Source organism: Elephas maximus, chromosome 1 (assembly GCF_024166365.1).
Source record: "Elephas maximus indicus isolate mEleMax1 chromosome 1, mEleMax1 primary haplotype, whole genome shotgun sequence".
Taxonomy (NCBI): Eukaryota; Metazoa; Chordata; class Mammalia; order Proboscidea; family Elephantidae; genus Elephas; species Elephas maximus.
This window is the reverse complement of record NC_064819.1, coordinates 133,777,257-133,796,534: the sequence shown is the minus strand read 5'-3', so window position 1 is coordinate 133,796,534 and position 19,278 is coordinate 133,777,257. Positions and strand designations below refer to the sequence as shown.

At 35.8% G+C, this 19,278-nt stretch overlaps 1 protein-coding gene across 7 annotated transcripts in view; it reads right to left on the bottom strand.

Moving 5' to 3' along the window:
• Positions 1–19,278, bottom strand: part of FAM135A (family with sequence similarity 135 member A) — a 130,718-nt gene that overhangs the window by 5,941 nt on the left and 105,499 nt on the right. For all 7 annotated transcript variants that reach the window (XM_049895111.1, XM_049895155.1, XM_049895120.1 and 4 more), the window contains 5 exons: positions 18,321–18,481; positions 15,954–16,045; positions 14,449–14,546; positions 11,615–11,766; positions 11,138–11,248 (listed from right to left, as the gene is read on the bottom strand). In XM_049895111.1, the coding sequence (XP_049751068.1) occupies positions 11,138–11,248; positions 11,615–11,766; positions 14,449–14,546; positions 15,954–16,045; positions 18,321–18,481 (614 nt within the window). The remainder of the gene's footprint in view (positions 1–11,137; positions 11,249–11,614; positions 11,767–14,448; positions 14,547–15,953; positions 16,046–18,320; positions 18,482–19,278) is intronic.

Sequence of the window (19,278 nt, the reverse complement as noted above, 5' to 3'; positions counted from 1 at the left end):
TTTTAGTACTCAATTTTCTGAATTCTAACTGGTATGTAGTTATGGGTAGGTCCAGAAATTGATCCTCTAAGGGCTCTTAGGTAACCGGGCATGGGGGCAGCTTGCATAGTCCCCTTTGCTGAAGAGCAACCTGGTTGATTCGTTGGTTTATCTCACAATGGTTTACACCGTCATGCTTTAAAAACATAATCATTTGCTATGTATGCCCTGACTTCGAAAAGACTGGGGAAGGCTGGATTAAACTATATTTAGTGTTCTGTAATTAAAAAAAGAAAAAAGTAAAATACCTAATTTCTCTCCAAAAAATTAAAAACAGTGAAATCTGAGAGCTGAACCTTCATGGGACTGCCTTCTTTTTCTGGGTCTCGAATCGTTTTCTGCCTTTAACAGGGTGCTGTCACCATTTTTCTATTGCTATTAGTGGAAGATATTTGACTCTTCCTTCTGACAGGTTTCTGCCTTATAGTTTCCAGCTTTCAAAGGTTTTACTGTATACTGTTTAGTGCCTGACACAGAGTATCCTCTCAAATGTATGTTGATTGACTGGCTGCTTAGGTTAGCCTTTCAATAATTCTGTAAATGGCTAATGAGAATGCCTGTTTCTTAAAGGTTCTGGGTATCTGACAGTGCTTCCCCCACTTAAAAAAAAAATTGACTTCAAGTATTCCTCCGCACCTCTTCCTCTTGACTGCCACCCTCACCCATCAAGGGCAGTTGTATGTATCTTTTTAAACTCCTTCCTAGGTATCACACAAAACTTTTTTTTATAATATAAATAGGATTATTGTATACGATACATATACTATTTTGTCTTTCCTTTTTCACTTAATATTGTAGAGATAGCTTTTCATGTCTGTACAACTATATGTACTTCATTCTTCTAACTACTACAAGGTATTCGATGGTTAAATTTTTGTATATATCTGCTACTTCTGTACTGATGGACATTTAGGTTTGTTCCATTTTGGAGGAAAGGGGGCATATAAAAACAACACTGCAATGAACAGCCTTGTCCAGTCAACTTTTCCTACTTGTGTGAGATTTTATTTTTTTGTATATAGTTTTATTTATTTTGCTGTTGTTGAGACTATAAACAGTAAAACATACAGTAATTCAACATTTTCTACATGTACCATTTAGTGACACTGATTACCTTCTTTGAGTTGTGTAGCCAGTCTCACCCTCTTCTGAGTTGTTCCTCCCCCATTAACATAAATATATCTTTTTTAGGTCCTTCTCTAATTTTTTAGTTGCTGTTGTCAACTTGGAAACCTTGGTGGTGTAGTGAGAGCTACGGCTGCTAACCAAAAGGTCTGCAGCTCGAATCCACCAGGTGCTCCTTGGAAACTATGGGGCAGTTCTACTCTGTCCTATAGGGTTGCTAAGAGTGGCAACGGGTTTGGTTTTTGGCTGGTTATCATTTTAATCCCATGTAGACAGTTCTTAAAAGAGCATAATGCTCAAGGCAGACATTTTTTACTAGTTAAGCTAAACTACTGTTTGATTTTAAGACTTCAGGGGATATTTTTGGTTTACAGTTTAAAAATTATCTCAGGGCAATAGCTTCAGGGTTTCATTCAACCTTCATGGATCCAGGAAGTCTGGAGTCCATGAAAATTTGAAATTCCATTCTGCATTTTCCGCTTTTAGATCAGGATTCTTCCATGGAATCTTTGATCAAAATACTCAGTAATGGTAGCTGGGCACCATCCAGTTCTTCTGGTCTTATGGCAAAGGAGGCAGTTGTTCATAGAGGCAATTAGCCACACATTCCACATCCTCCTATTCCTGACTCTCCTTCCTCCATTATTCCAGGTGAACAGTGATCAATTATTATGTCATGCATGGCCACTTGCAAGCATTTAAGACCCCGGGCACTACTCATTGAACTAGCTAGTAGAACAGAAGCACTAAACATGTTATTAGGCCAATTAACTGGGATGTTGCATGAAACCATGACTCTAAACATATAAACTAAGAAACCAAATCCCAATGAAATTTTTAGCTGTACATAAGCAGACTAAGCAGCTACTTATTTTGTTGTTATTGTAAATATATCACACAACTTTTGGCAATTCAACTTTTTACAGGTGTACAACTTATTGACAACAATAATTGGCTGAGCAACCCTATCCTTAATCAATGCAATATTGCCATCACTATTAACATCCCCTTTCCCCCTCCCTACTTACTGAGACTGGCAGCCGGCCTTCCATCTTGAATAGGCAAAGGATTGTGCCTACCATCTTCTGTGATATAGGAACTAACTCCTTGTCTTTAAGCTATCTCCTTATTTAGGTATGCTTCCTGTTTCTGGCCAAGACATGAAAAACAAGAGGCTGGGAGCTGCAGACCACAGAACCAGTTAAGACCAAATCTGATCTGCCTGACATGTGCAGAACCATCAACCCCTTCCTCTGGGTAACCCTGGAACTTTTCTCCCGCCAAACAGAACCAAACTTTAGCGGCCCAAGATTGGAGGAAGACTTTCAGAAGTGGGGGTTCTAAGATCCAGTTTTAGAGACCACCCCACCTTTAGACTAAGCAAGTACAGAAAGGCCAGACTGCCCTGGGAATGCCTTTTCGGGCCAGACCAATCAGCAAGCTGGCCCCACCTCGAGGCATTCCTAAAGACCCCAGACCCAATTTACTTCACCCATATAAACCCCTTGGGCTATTGTTCTGGTATCCATCTTGGCGACACAAGACCCAGTGTGCTCCTTTGCTTGGCCAACCAAATAAAGCTTCTTCTTTCACTTTCACCTGTTTTGTGTCTCTATGGCCACATCAAGCAGACCTAAAACAGTCTGGTTACACTACCACCCCTAGTAACCACTAATAAACTTTGTTTTCTATATAGTGCCTTTTCTTTCTTTTTATATAAGTGAGGTCATACATTATCTGTTCTTCTATGACTGACTTATTTCACTCAGCATAATGTCTTGCAGTTCCACCAATATTGTAGCATGTGTCAAGACTTCATTTCTCTTACTGGCTGAGTAGTATTATATTTCACAATGTAACACATTTTGTTTATCCATTCATCCGCTGATGGACATGTAGGTTGTTTTTACCTTTTGGCTATTGTGAATATTGCTGCAATGAACACTGGTGTACGAGTCTCTGCTTTCAAGTCTTTTGAGTATTCACTTAGGAGTGGAATTCCTGGGTCATATGGTAGTTCTTAGTTTTTTGAGGAACTGCCACATTGTTTTCCACAACAGCTGTACCATTTTGTATTCCCACCAGCCATTGGTAAGGTTCCAATTTCCCCACATCCTTGCCAACATCTGTTATTTTCTGTTTATTTATTTATTTAATTCTAGCCATCCTAATGGGAATTAAATGGTATTTCTGTGTGGTTTTGATTTGCATCTCTCTGATGGCTAATGATGCTGAGGATCTTTTCATGTTTGGTGGCCACTGGAATGTCCTCTTTGGTGAACTGTCTATTCAAGTCCTTGGCCCAGTTTGTGTTTGGGATATTTGTCTTTTTTGTTATTAAGTCATTCAAATTTTATACACATTTTGGTTAGCAGGTTCTTGTTGAATACATGGTTTCCTAAGACATTCTCCCAGTAGGTAGCTTGTCTTTCACTGTTTTTGTAGTCTTTTGATGAACGAAAGTTTTTAATTTTTATGAGGTCCCATTTATTTGGAACCCTGGTGGCACAGTGGTTAAGAGCTTGGCTGCTAACCAAAAGGTCGACAGTTCAAATCCACCTGCCACTCTTTGGAAACCCTAGGGGGTAGTTCTACTCTGTCCTATATGGCTGCTATGAGTCAGAACTGACCTGATGACAATGGGGGGTGGGGGGACATTTATATATTTTGTCTTTCACTGTCTGTGCTTTTGTTATTAGATAATCCATTGTTAAAAGCTAGGCATGACAGCATTGCCCCCGTTTCTTCTAAGAATTTTATTGTTTTAGTTTGCACTTTTAGGGTCCTTAATCCATTTTGAATTTTTGTGAACGGTGTGAGGCATGGATCCTGTTTCATTTTTCTGCATGTGGAAATCCAATCTTCCAGCACCATTTACTGAAAAGACTCTTCTTTCCTCATCTAACGGATTTAGCATCCTTGTCAAAAATCAGTTGCCCATACATGTCTGGGTTTATTTCTAGACTCTCAATTCTATTCCATTGGACTATGTGTCTATTGTCATACCAGTACCAGGCTGTTTTGATTACTGTAGCTGTATATTAAAAAAAGAAAAGAAAAAACAAACCTGTTGCCATCGAGTCGATTCCAACTCAAAGGAACCCTATAGGACAAAGTAGATGCCCCATAGGGGTTCCAAGGAGTGACTGGTGCATCTGAACTGCTGACCTTTTGGTTAGAAGCTGAGCTCTTAACCACTGAGCCACCAGGGCTCTGGAGCTGTACAGTATTTTTTTTAAATCAGGAAATGTGAGTCCTTCTACTTTGTTCTTCTCTTTCAACATTTGCTTTAGCTATTCAGAGTCTTTTGCCATTCCATATAAAGTTGAGGACTGGTTTTTCTATTCCTGTAAAGAAGGCTACTGGTCTGAGATTTTCTGCAGGAAAATTCCCAAAAGTGGAATCGTTGGGTTCATGTTTAAAATTCTGATAGATGTACTTTCCAAGAAGGTCAGATATCTTAGCCTTCCACCATTAGCATATGAAGATACCCTGTTTCCCCACACACTCATATAAAGTTAAAAAAAACTTTCATGTTTACTAGCTCTCTGCCTTTCTTTTAGTAACTGCATCTCACCTTTTGCCCATTTTTCTGTTAGGCTGTTATGATATGTAATAGGAATAGTAGTATGCATTACACCATTCAAGCATAAACAATATTACATGTCACATCCAAATATATGGTCTATGAATTACGTGTTTACCAGATTACTTGACCATTGTAGCTTCTTCATAAACTCCTCACTGGTCAAGATTTTATAAAGCTTTATTTTTATCATTTGTACTGTAAGAATAATAACAGGCATTGCATTTTTTTCTAAATAAAAGTTATGTTCGATATATTTTTCAAAATTATAGCTCACTACAAAGATTTTGAAGTGCCTTTATAGGAAAATGACACACAGGTTGGGAATCACTGCTTTACACTGAGATTCTTGAGGGAAGGGATGTGTCTACGTATCCTTAGGTTCAGGCGGTTCAACAAAGATTAGATGAGAATTCTCACTTTTAATTCCCAGGTTCTATGAAGGTGAAATAAATAAAATCATAGATCCTGATACCAATATGGATCCCTGGTGGCATATGGTTAAGAACTCAGCTGTAACCAAAGAGTTGGCAGTTCGAATCCACCAGCTAACTATATTCTCGTATTTCTGAATGTGATTTCTAAGACAGTACTGTACTTTATAAATGCATTTTATAGTGTCATAATCTCTTTTCATAGTTTTTCAACAAAAATGTATTGTCATTAATATGCTTTTATATGGAAAGTTTTCTTTTTTATTAAAAAGAACCAAATTAGTTAAATAGAATGTGGTCCTTTTTGAATCACAGAGTTTTAATTGTTTCTCTTTGGTTTCAATTCCTTGTCTAGCAGCATTGGCTAGTGAGATCAGAAACTGCAAGTGAAGCATGGTTGGTCCCAGAGCTGTAAGGTTGGTAGGAATTATTGAAGTACTTCAGCAAACTTGAAGTGCAGGTAATAAAAATGTTTGAAGTGCTTATTTTGGGAGTCTTATATTCTAGGTTAGGTGCCCTGGTGGCTAAGCAGTTAAGATCTAGGCTGCTAGCCAAAAGGTCGGCAGTTCAAATCTACCAGCTGCTCCTTGGAAATGCTATGGGACAGTTCTACTTTGTCCTATAGGGTTGCTATGAGTTGGAATTGACTCAATGGCAACAGGTTTAGTTTTTTTTTGGGGGGGATATTCTAGGTTCATCTCCTCTCGACCTACCCTGATTCCAACTGCTGAAAGTCTACCTGGTTAACTGGCCTGTAGTTAACTGGCTTACTATTTGTTGAAAAGTTACCTCTAACTTGGGAAAGTAACAAGATTTCCCCATTTATTGAAAAATTTCTGAGTATTTTAGTTACTTTTCAGGATTACCACAAAGAAGATTAAAATAAATCTTTAATATTTTTCTGGACTATATAATGATTTACATAAAAATACAATAATGGAAACTTTCATCTTCATTATCTTAGTTTTCCTAATAAGGAAACTTTTTGGCTACTCATTTTTTTTCTTAAAACAACTCATATTGAGTCACTTTGTTCACTCTCTGGAATTGGCTAAAGCAGTGGTTCTGAACTGCGGGTAATTTTGTACCCCACGGGACATTTAGTAGTGTCTGGAGATATTTTTGGTTGTCACAACTATGAGGGTGCTAATAGCATCTAACAAAGAATTATTAAGCCCAAACTGTCAATACTACGGTTGAGAAACCCTGGGATAAAGATTGTGCTTTTTAATGTATTGTAAAAAATATTAAACACTTTTTAGTTTTACTCATTTACTTTAAATGCATTTAAAAGTATTTGCCTCTAAAATAATGTTAGCTGATACTGATTCTTCCTCACACTTTCAGGAATAAAATATGTTATTTAACAAATCCTAAAACGATACCTATTATTAAACACCTCCGGAATCTGCTGGAAAACAGGTTATTTTGTAACATAGTAGCACAGCAGGAGCGTTCTTTAATCATTACCCTTTATTTGTCAGAATTCAACAGCTGGTAAAGAAAATCTAAATAGATGTTTGCAGGAAGATCTTAAAATAAAAATCTTTCGTTTTTGAAATTCCAACATTGAATAGATTCCTACTTGGCTATTTTTAAGCCCTCATTATGGAATGTAAGAGTGCCCATAATCCTGTTCTTTGCTCTAATAATATAATCTTGGCTACTTCAACACTGGTGTCACTGATTATACATTATACCTTCCATATCACTTTAGTTTCTTCATTTTCTTTCTTCCCCTTGATAATCAACGCTGAGATGCTAGTATGCCATAATTATACTGTGCAAATTACTTATATGATCTATTAGCAATCCGTAGAATGCCATAGGTTCTTTGGTCAAGAGATGGTATAAAAATTTAATGAATGTTTGTAATTGTGATACTTTAATCAAAAAAGATAATTTCCTTTCAAAAGTAACATTTCTGTAGCCGTTTACCAGATCTATTGGGTTCACAAAACAAAAAAAGGACAATTTCGTACTTGATAAATATATGATCTTTACAAAAAATATAATATTTCTCAATTGCTTTAGGAACCATATAAATTTTTTAGGCTTTTAAACGCTTCCTTTATTTTAAAATAATAAGTAGCTTTCAATTAATGAAATGTTGTGAGAAAAATACTGCTTCAAAAGGAGGACCCACAGAAGAGGCTTTGCTTAAATATAAAAAGCAAGAGGGTAAAGGGCTGAATTTTGCTTTACAGAGGTTATTTTAGGCTTTCCTGAGATGTGGGAAATTGATTGTTCAGAAGAAACTGAAGCTATAATCGGACCGAGGCATCCAGGACTATGTAGCTTTAGCAAAGTAAAATGCAAATGCAAAGTCACTGTGACTTTTGATTGTTTAAAAAACACCTGAGAATAGTATGTTGGTTTAGTGATTTGGCATTCTCTTCCTTTACTCTGTGTTTTCCGGTTTTATTTATGTATGTTTCCGATCTGAATTCATACATTTCTATTTTGTAAATAAAATAATTACATGCACATACACAGGTGAAGCAATTAGCTAAGAACTATCATTTCTTGCACTTCACTAGGTGACCAGAAAAAAAAAAAACAAAAACCACATACCCACACAAATAAATCCAAAAAAAAAAAAAAGCCCACATAACTCAGGAGAGATTTGCTACAATTCTCACGACACTTATAATTTTAAAATCAAATGATGAATATTTGTTGATATATAAAACTGCAATTAGAAATAGCTTCTAAATTTCTTAAAAATATACATTAATGATTTAGCATGACATGGTTTGAACCCTAGCTCTACGACCTTAGGTAAATAACTCAACCTTTCTGTGCCTTACAATCCTCACCAGCAAAATGGGAGAAATAATATTCCTACCTTATAGAATTAAATGGGCTAATACATATAATGTACTAAAATAGTACCTGGCACATGGTAAGTACTACCTGTATATTAGTTATTATTTTTTCTATATTTTAGTATTAACTTATGTCATTGTCATTAGCCATGATTATTAGAAAATAGTGCTCTTTCAGATTCTATTTTCCAATATGAATATGTACTCAAAGTCAGGTGTATACTAATAAATTCATATCTGGGTGCAGGTAGAAATCTTAAAACATGGAAACAATTTTAATAAGTCACCTGAGTAATTTCTTAGTTAGAAATACTGATATTTAGATAAGGTGATTCTTAAAAATCTTCTAAAATAGATATACATTGTTAATTGTTAATGTGAAATCCAATTTCTATAATCTATAATAATAGCATTACTTTAGTTCAGGCAGCTCTTGATTTTTAGCCACCATTACCATCTAACATTTATTGAATTTTGTGCTACACAGAATGCTAATTGCTTTATAGGCTTTATCTCATTTAATCCTTATAATAATCTTGTAAGGTAAACCCATTGCTGTTCAGTTGATTCCAACTCGAACGACCCTACAGGACAGAGAAGATCTGCCCCATAGGGTTTCCAAGGAGTGGTTGGTAGATTCGAACTGCTGATCTTTTGGTTAGCAGCTGTAACTCTTTATAATTCTCATTTTATAAACTAAGGCTTATTTAGATTAGGCAACTTGCTCAAGGCCATACATCTAGTCAGTGTTGGAGTTAGTGCTAATACCTTCCTGTGACTTCAAAGTTTGGCTATTACCTAGTATTACACTAGTACAACCCGAGGGGAGGTAAGCATAATAAGGCAAAAATAAGCAAAAAAGAATTTGAAAGCAAAAGTCTTAACTATTTCTTAAGAAATAACTCAAGGGCAAAAGATTTACTCATACCTATTAATACTGACGAAACCCGGGTGGCACAGTCGTTAAGGGCTAAGGCTGCTAACCAAAAGGTCAGCAGTTTGAATCCACCAGGTGCTCCTTGGAAACCCTATGGGGCAGTTCTACTCTGTCCTATAGGGTCACTATGAGTCAGAACAGGCTTGACGGCAATGGGTTTATTGATAAATAAGGAGCCCTGGTAGTGCAGTGGTTAAGTGTTTGTTAACCAAAAGGGTGGCAGTTCACCAAAAGGTCAGCAGTTCAAATTCACCAGCCCTCCTTGGAAATCCTTCCCTTGGGGCAGTTCTACTCTGTCCTATAGACTTGCTATGCGTCGGATGGAATCAACTCGATGGCAACAGGTTTTTTTTTTTTTTTAGTGCAAATATCTATTCACATGAGGGAAAGAGATTGCCAGGCCTTTTTTTCTAATCTTAGTCTGGAGACTCTGCTGAAACCTGTTCAGCATCATAGCAACACACAAGGCTCCAACGACAGATGGGTGGTGGTTACGCATGAGGTACACTGGCCAGGAACTGAACCCAGGTCTCCCACCTGAAAGGTGAGAGTTCTACCACTGAACCACCACTGCCCCCTTACTACCACCCCTACAATTATTTAAGATGGGAGAAACTGGAGTAACTTCATATGCTAAGGGATTAACCACTGAAAAGAGAGAATCTGAAGATATAGATAACCAGGAATGGGTTCCAAAGCAGAAACAGGGGGGATTATCCTTGGATCAAAGATGTATCTTTCACTGAACTAGAAGGAAAGCACAGGTATGCTAATGTTTGTAAGCAGAAAGAAAGGAAGTAGAAAAGTTCTAGCTTCATGGCTTTGAGTTTCACAGATAAAGTAAGAAACAAGGTCATTTGTTGGAAGTGAAGGTAGCATAAGTATTTTAAGGTTTGAAGAAAAAAGGGAAAAGATAAGAAAGCTTGTAAGGGAACTGGATAAAAAACTGATTAGAGATAACTAGATGGGGACCCCATGGATCTACAGTGGTATCGATCTTCATGTCTGCGTGATCCTTTTATAAATTTACTAGATGACTTTGATGGAACGGCAAGGGGTAACAATATACAGATAATTAAAGTTATAATTCAAACAGTCTGAAATGGATCAGAAAGGAAGTGAAACCATGAAGCACCAGGTTCAAACCAAAAAACCAAACCCAGTGCTGTCGAGTTGATTCTGACTCATAGTGATCCTACAGGACAGAGTAGAACTGCCCCGTAGAGTTTCCAAGGAGCGCCTGGCGGATTTGAACTGCCGACCCTTTGGTTGGCAGCTGTAGCACTTAACCACTACATCACCAGGGTTTCCGAAGTACAAGGTAGGCTTAAGAAAATGGAGTAGGGATTTTAAATGAGTCTAATAAGCAGGTGAGGGTAAGACAGTGAGAGGGAAAGGATAGGAAGTTATAATCAGAGAGTAGGATACTACTTAAAATTTCAGGGGAGGGGTGTAAATATCGGTATGGGTTCAAGTGGAGCAGAATGGAAGGTTATTGGAGTTGAGAAAGGAACTTATAAAGCTATAATGTTTGATGAATCATTTGAAAAGTTGTCTCACTAAATCACCAAAAATGATACCAGGTTTAAGGGGATTGGAAGCCAAGAAGAAATGAAAAATATCTTTTCCCAAGCATAATCATGTAATAAACATTTTTTAATGAAAAAGCCTCTTTATCAGAGTTCTCATTGAATATGTAAGCAGTAACCAGAAGATCATTATACCAAAGAAGACTAAAGGGTAATACAGCTTAGATGGTACAAGCCTCAAAGGAAGTGGTTTTAAAAGTCAGTGGAGGAGCAATGAATACAATTGGAAATAGAAAGCAAGAGGACTGTTTCCCCTACTACTGGTGGTACTTGGTGAGAAACTGAGCTTCTATAGCGGGATCAGCTAACTAAGGCTGGCAGGATCTGGCCTGCTACATCTTTTTGTAAATAAAGTTTTATTGGAACAGAGCCATGTTCACTTGTTTATATACTGTCTATGGTTGTTCTTGTGCTATAATGGTATTGTTGCATAGTTGTCACAGAGACTGTGTGGCCCGCAAAGCCAAAATATTTACTATCTGGCCCTTTAAGGAAAAAGTTTGTCAAGTTTTTCTCTATTATTGGTAATTTATTTTCCAAAGTTTATTTCAGAAAAGGTTTTCAAGTGCATATTTTCTAAACCATTACTATATACTTGCCTGCTTTCTTACTAAGCTTGTATAAGAAAGTTTGGCGAGGGTCTGAATGATCTCGACATGTCAGTTGCAAAAGAGAACCTGATTTTTTCCATTTCTGCATAAACCAGAGACCTAGAAAATTATAAACGATCTGTGAGTGTAACTGGAAGTATACATGTCAAGGTTAAATATATACTTTACTTCAAAAGTGACATCTCTCAAATTAGCATTTTGTTGGCCTATAAAAAATGTATCTGCAAATATTTCCATTTTCTGATGGCAAATGTAAGTGTATACCTACTTATTTTCTGAAATAAGCTATCAGTTTATTTCATATGCATGACAAAATATTAAAATAGCTACATCTTTTGTTTCATGAAATTGCAAGTATGTGACAAATTGGCACCAAAATACACAATAGAAAATATTAAATTCATATTTAAATTTCTCTCCATGCTATTATGCAATATATTTTATATGGTAAAAAAAACTTTTTACCTGTGTTAACAAGAGCGCTGCTATTGTAGAGTGTACCAAGGTGAGGTCCAGAAAGGGACAGAAAGGTATGAAGCTTGTTGAGGTAATATTTAAATCTTGGCCTTGTAAGCACTGAACGGATTATCAAGTTGCCTAATGAATGTCCAATAAAACTTTAAGAAAAAAAGAAAAAGATGACATTTCTCTCACAGCATTAGTTTTAAAAATAAAACCTAATATCACTATACACAGATGTAAGCTATTAAGAATTTGAAAATTTCTAATATGTTTTAAGATTATGGTTTGATACTTTGAAAAAATATGACAATGAGTAGAAAACACTCATTATGGAATTTTAAAAAGTTTATTCTATAGAAATAAGATATTACTCATCAGGGAAGTTTTATTCATAGTTCGTAACTTCTTAGAAATAAATACATTTGAAAAGTAATAGTATGTTGACTAGATCACAAATATACTTCCTTAGGCAAACATACAAATTACCTGCTTCTTAAATCATAATTTCAAATGAAATAATGAAACTAATCTACAAGATGACTTAGGAGAAACTATATACTTATTTCTCTTATTGTTTGGTCTACACTCCCAAGTGGGAGAGTTCTGTAAGTAACAGTGCTTTCCAGACACAGGTAAAATATGTGCTTTTCTCTACTATAAATCTAAGATTATATAAAAAGAATAATATTTATAAAGGACTTCACATTCATTGAGTCTGGGTACAAATGGTTAATGAACTCAGCTACTAACCGAAAAGTTGGAAGTTTGGGTCCACCAGAGGAATCTTGGAAGAAAGGCTTGGAGATCTACTTCCGAAAAGTTAGCCATTGAAAACCCTATGCAGCACAGTTCTACTCTGACACACATAAGGTTGCTTATGAGTTGAAGTCAACTCGATGACAACCAGTACTGGTCACATTCATTAAGGAATGGTTGAAATCAGAAGAGCCTTTTAACTTATCAGTATTTTACAATAGGTGATGTAAGACCCCTTGGGGACAGTTAGTGAAAGAAGAGAGCTTGAAAGCTAAATGTTGGCTTACAGATATATCCAGTGAGAAACTCAGGACAAACTTCCCTCCCAACCTGAAGTTCCTAAAACTGTGGGATGGGAATTATGATGGTAGTCAATAGTCCACAATTAACCAGATCAGGCTTTTGGATAATGGTTGATTATAACTGACAATGTAAGCTAAAAAGGGGGATACATTTGTGGATGAATGAAAAAATTAATGCATTATTTTTCTCATCATAAAATAATAAATGAATAAAATACAGTATCACTGCAGAAAATTCAGTAAAAACAAAGTATTAAAAAAATCTATAAATGAAGAGATCGGAACAAGAAAATATCCTCTCCCTCAAAACAACCACACAACTGCAACTCTCCCCATATTTTAACAGAATTATGTTTATTAAAAATGCCTTCAAATAAAAAAATCTGCTTATCTCTTCTTATTCCCTAGTCTATACTTCAAACTAGAAACTACAAAAGCCTGTAGTAAGTAGAGCCAGCTTCTTCTGCTCACCTGGCTGGAATATGAATGTTATTGGTTTCTCCTACTCTTTTTAATCTTCTACTAAACCAAAACCAAACCCAGTGCCATCGAGTCGATTCCGACTTGTAGCGACCCTATAGGACAGAGTAGAACTGCCCCATAGAGTTTCCAAGGAGCGCCTGGCAGATTCGAACTGCCAACCCTTTGGCTAGCAGCCGTAGCACTTAACCACTAAACCACCAGGGTTTCCAATCTTCTACTGGACTAGAAGAAACAAACAGAGACTTTTCTTTCCCATTTCAGTCCACAATATTTTAATAAGTAATGAAACTTATATTGGTTTGATCTTCATCTTCTTACTTGTGGAAAACAGATTCACAAATGATAGTCACGAAATTTTGAAGTTATTTTTGCTATTTCTTCTGTTCACAGGTATGTTTGCCTATAACCTTTTTCCTTGTTACAGCTTTAACCCAAAATGTTACAGCTTTAATGAGATGTAATTCATATTATATTATGGATTAAATTGTGTCCTCCCAAAATATGTGTTTGAATTTTAATCTCTATACCTGTGGATATAATCCTATTTGGAAATAGGGTCTCCTTTGTTATGTTAATGATGGCTATCTATCAGTACAGGCTGTGTACTGAACCTAATCACTTCTGAGTCTTAGGAAAGAGCAGATAAGACACAGAAGCAAGCTCAAACAGGGGAAGATGGATGCAACCTGAAGACTGCCAAGGAATTGAAGAATGCCAGGGCTATACAACCTGAAAGGGACAAGGATCTTTCCTCAGAGCTGACAGAGAAAGAGCCTTCCCTAGAGCTGGTGCCCTGAATTTGAACTAAGCCTCTCGAACTGGGAGAAATGAATTTCTGATCTTTAAAGTTACCCACTTGTGGTATTTCTGTTACAGCAGCACTAGGAAACTAAGACATCATACAATGCACTCACTGAAGTACACAATTAAATGGTTTTCAGTATATTTACAGAGTTGTGCAATCACTACCACAATCAAGTTTAGGATATTTTCATCATCTGAGAAATAAACCCAGTAACCTTAGCTATCGCTCTCCTACCGTCTCATCATCCTTAGCCCTAGGCACAACTAAACTACTTTCTGTCTCTATAGATTGGCCTATTCTAGATATTTAATATACATGGAATCATATATTATGTGGTCTTTCCCTATAACCTTTTATTTTTTTCTCTTCTCGTTAATTGGTTTGAGTTGTGTTCTCTTATATTTCCAAATAGGGCAACAAAAGCACCACAAATTCTGTTGCTATAATTTATAGAAACATAAAAATAAATTGTGTAACATTATAGAAATTACCTTATTTTTGAGACTGTTAGACTATATATCTGAATATATTGTATTATCTCATCCAGAAGGCGATCAGTCATGCTATCAAAATCAGCAAAGGTATCATTCTAATAAAAAAGCAAAACAGACAAATTATGTACTGAAGTATGTATAATGACATAAAAAACTGAACATAAATGTTCTTGTTGTTAGGTGCCGTTGAGTTGCTTCCGACTCATAAGTAACCCTGTGTACAAAAGAACAAAACACTGCCTGGTCCTGCGCCACCCTCACGATCACTGTTATGTTTGAGCCCATTGTTGCAGCCAGCGTCAATTCATCTTGTTGAAGGTCTTTTTCACTGACCCTCTACATTACCAAACATGGTGTCCTTCTCTAGGGATTGATCCCTTCTGATAATACATCCAAAATATGTGAAGACAAAGTCTTGCAATCCTTGCTTCTAATGAGCATCCTGGCTGTATTTCTTCCAAGACAGATCTGTTTGTTCCTTTGGCAGTCCATGGTATATTCAATATTCTTCACTAACACCCTAATTCTGGGGTATCAATTCTTCGGTCTCCTCATTCATTGTCCAGCTTTCCCACGCATATGAAGTGATTGAAAACACCATGGCTTGGGTCAGGTGCACCTTAGTCCTTAAAGTGACATCTTTGCTTTTGAACACTTTAAAGAGGTCTTTTGCAGCAGACGTGCCCAATGCAATGCGTTGTCTGATTTCTTGACTGCTGCTTCCATGGGCCTTGATCATGGATTCATGTAAAATGAAGTCCTTGGCAACTTCAATCTTTTCTCCATTTACCATGATGTTGCTTACTGGTCCATTTGTAAGAATTTTTTTATGTTGAGGTGCACTCCATACTGAAAGCTGTAGTCTTTGATCTTCATCAGTAAGTGCTTCAAGTCCTCTTCACTTTTAGCAAGCAAGGTTGTGTCACCTGTGTTTTGCAGGTTGTTAATGAGTCTTCCTCCTATCCTGATGCCGTGTTCTTCTTCATATAGTCCAGCTTCTTGGATTATTTGCTCAGCATACAGATTAAATATAAATATTTAATTATTGGTATTGAAAATATGTTTAAGACCAGTATTTCTTAGAGAAGTTAGTGAATGTAATATGCATTATATTACAATTAACAAAAAGAGTGAGTTTCTAGGGGACAACAAAGGCTTAATGTTCTTATTAACATTTGCCTTATTTAATCAATTGCTTAATCCTTTGGCCCTCTACCAGCAGTAAACATAAGGCTTTCTATGGTTTAGTTAATAAATTAATTGCATAAAAACGTGATTTTCTAAAAAATGTTCATATATGAAGAGAAGAACTCATATATCAAAATATAAATCATACCTACTTCCTTTGGATATGTATTTATGTCAAATGTTATTGAAATCAGAAAAATTATTTCTGATTTTTCTGGGAATGGTGGTGGTATCGAAGGCCTTTCGTAGTGAGCAAATATTTAGAAACTGGTACAAAAATGTTTGCTTCCATTGAAAACACTGTCATATTGTACCTGATTTCTCTCAGACATGAGAAAATCAATTCTTCCCCCAGGAAGTCCAAGTTCAATGTAAGTTTTTACTAATCGAAGATCTGCACTGTTACCTAGAAAAAGAAAAATTATATTCAAAAGATGAAACAAGGTGAAACGTACAAAGTACAACATCATTTATTTTTACAGTATTTGAAGACCAGATTATGGCCTATGCCAGTTGTGGACACACAATATATTCTGAAATAAAGAATTCTCAACTTTTATGTCAAAGCTGATATTTATTAGCTAGACAATGTCATTCATCAGTTTGTTTCTTAGGAGGTTCTGGTCACATTAATGTTTTCTAACCAATGGTGCATTGAACTGTTAGCCCATCAGTTTTGTGACTGCTGGCTATAGTAGCTGTGAATGACTGGCTATGTGCTCTTTACCACTGCCATTCTCAGTGATTATTTAACAAACCTTGAATGCATTTTAGATTCACATGTAACCTGTTCACTTTGCTCTGGTGATAACAGTACAGACTGAGAGAGAGCATAATTCAGTTAAATCATCTAAAATAGTTTAATTATTAACTTAAAATATATTTATAAATATAAAATGACTACAAATATAATTAAAATATAATCATTAACTAAAAAAATATGTCCAGTAGATTTTGTTATTCCTTTGGACTTAATAGGAATATAAAAATGTCATTATCAATTGTTGAATTTTTATTTTACCTTTCCAATTTACATCTTTTAGATGTCTTGTGAATTAATTCACTGACAGTGATTATTGTTTTATCTCTGATTTTAAAAGGAACACTTCTAGCATGTCATTATTAAGTATAAATTTTACATGGGCTGGAAAAATATATGCTTTATCACACTAATGAACTAGCCTAGTCCTATTCAAGGTTTCAGCTTTGGTGCTTAGTAATCATACTTGGGAATAGATACTGGATCTTACTAATAGTTTCTCACCTGAGTTTCTGATACAGCATATTTTGTTAATAAATTTACCTTTGCATTCTGGAAGCTAAAGTATTTGTTAAAGTGGCTTAAGTTAATATCTTGATTCTATCTGCTAGAGTTTTATTCCGTGTATTTGTGTCAGATTGGTCTATTGTATTTTGGCGTATTGCTGTGATATCCTTACCAGATCTGGTAATATGTTTAGGTTAACTTCTAGGAATAACATGGGCTACATTCCAACTTTTTTTCTATTATTCTGGAACAATCTTTGTAAGATTAATCTGTTTCTTGAAAACTTCAAAGAAAAATCTGTCAGATTACACTGGGCCAAGAGTCTTTCTTGAGGATAATTCTTCAAAAATGTTATAATTTGGGAATGGTGGTGGTATCGAAGGTATTATATTTTCCGAGAGATTAAAAAAAAAAAAATCCCCAATTTCATGAGGATTTACTAGCACAGACCTAGTATTTTTATAATCCGTAAAATCCTTTGTCAGTTTGTTGTTACAGAATCATATAATATAGTATATTGCTAGTCTAGGGATACTAGCATAGATCTCATGTCTAGGAAAAAAGAGTCTGTCGAATAACCAAAATACGGGTCATGAAATCATAGCATGATTATAATTTAGAAGCCCTGGTGATGCAGTGGTTAAGCACTTGGCTGCTAACCGAGAAAGGTCAGCAGTTCGAACCTACCAGCCACTTTGCAGGAGAAAGATGTGGCAGTTTGCTTCCATAAAGATTTATAGCCTTGGAAACTCTATGAGGCAGCTCTACTGTGTCCTACTGGGTCGCATGAGTTGGAATGGACTTGATGGCAATAGATATTTATAATTTAATTCATATGTCAGCAATAGTTAGTGAACTTTCAGTTCTTAAGAATATTGGTTTTTCTAGCTCATAGGTTTAAAGCAGGAAGCTAAAAGAGAACTAAGAAAATTACCCAAGTGAGACAAAATGACTGTTATGAGGTGATGGTTGACAAGACCAATAATGACAGAGAAGACAGAAAACTTTAAAGTTAAAATGAAGTGTTGGCACATGGATCTCAGTTCCATGACAAATTAACTTAAAAATAAAATCTAATATTATACTGGAAACCCTGGTGGCGTAGTGGTTAAGTGCTACGGCTGCTAACCAAGAAGTTGGCAGTTTGAATCTGCCAGGTGCTCCTTGGAAACTCTATCGGGCAGTTCTACTCTGTCCTATAGGGTCACTATGAGTCGGAATCGACGGCAGTGGGTTTCTTAATATTATACTTAGCAAAATTAAGCATATTTCTATTTTAGAATGCATTTAAGATTTAATTAACTTAAGTAATTAAAAATGTCTTTTCTGCTCAAAGATTAAATAAGGCAAAATAAGATTATGAAAAGAAACAATATTGTTATGAGTTGTTATTACATTAATAGATACCACATACCATCTAAACCATGCACACAGACAATAAGATGTACTCCGTCTTCAGAGCCATCTTCTTCTTCCACACTAAAGTAAGGTATTGAGGATGCCAGCAGAGGAACATCACTGTACATGAACCCTGGGAGTTTAAGTTGCTTCAATTCTTCTTTTGCCTGAAGGAAACTGAAGTAAAAAAATTATAAAAGATATTCCTTACTAAATATCATACTCAGTTTTTAGAACTAAAAGACAATCTGCTGAATTTAGACAACTAGAGAGGGAGAAACTTAACCATATTTGGTTTTAAAATCATAAACATATGTGGAATCACCTGACTTAAAAATTCGAGTTCTGGTAACTTCAAAAGACGTTTCAAATACTATAGTAGTAAAATTATCTTTACTACATTTAGTATGTTATCTAATCAAAGACAATGAACACTTTAAACTTGAAAACACTTAACATTCTTTAAATTTGAAATCAACTAAGAAAACATTAGGAGCAGATCTAGGCTTTCTGCAAAATTTGACATGATATGCATAGAAAAGAAGGTGAGAGAGATACTGGAAAAATGACAATATAATGCTTATCCTGTAGCCAAAACTATCCTCTTTGTTCTCTTTTAATCTTACATAAATGGGAAGGAAAGGTGCTATTCTACAAAGTTTAACCATGAGAATGGTAGTTACAGTATTTAGTAAAAGCCAGTTGCCATCAAGTCAATTTTGACTCATGAAGACCTTATGTGTGTCACAGTAGAACTGTGCTCCATACGGTGTTCGATGGCTGATTTTTTGGGGAAGTAGATCACCAGGCCTTTCTTCTAAGACACCTCTGGGTGGACTCAACTCTCCAATCTTTCAGTTAGCAGCCAAGTGTGTTAACCATTTGTACGACCCAAGGATTTTAGTTAATTACAGTATTTGTATTTTTCTCTACAATACCACTGAGAAGGAGCAGAACCAAGAGGGGGATATGAC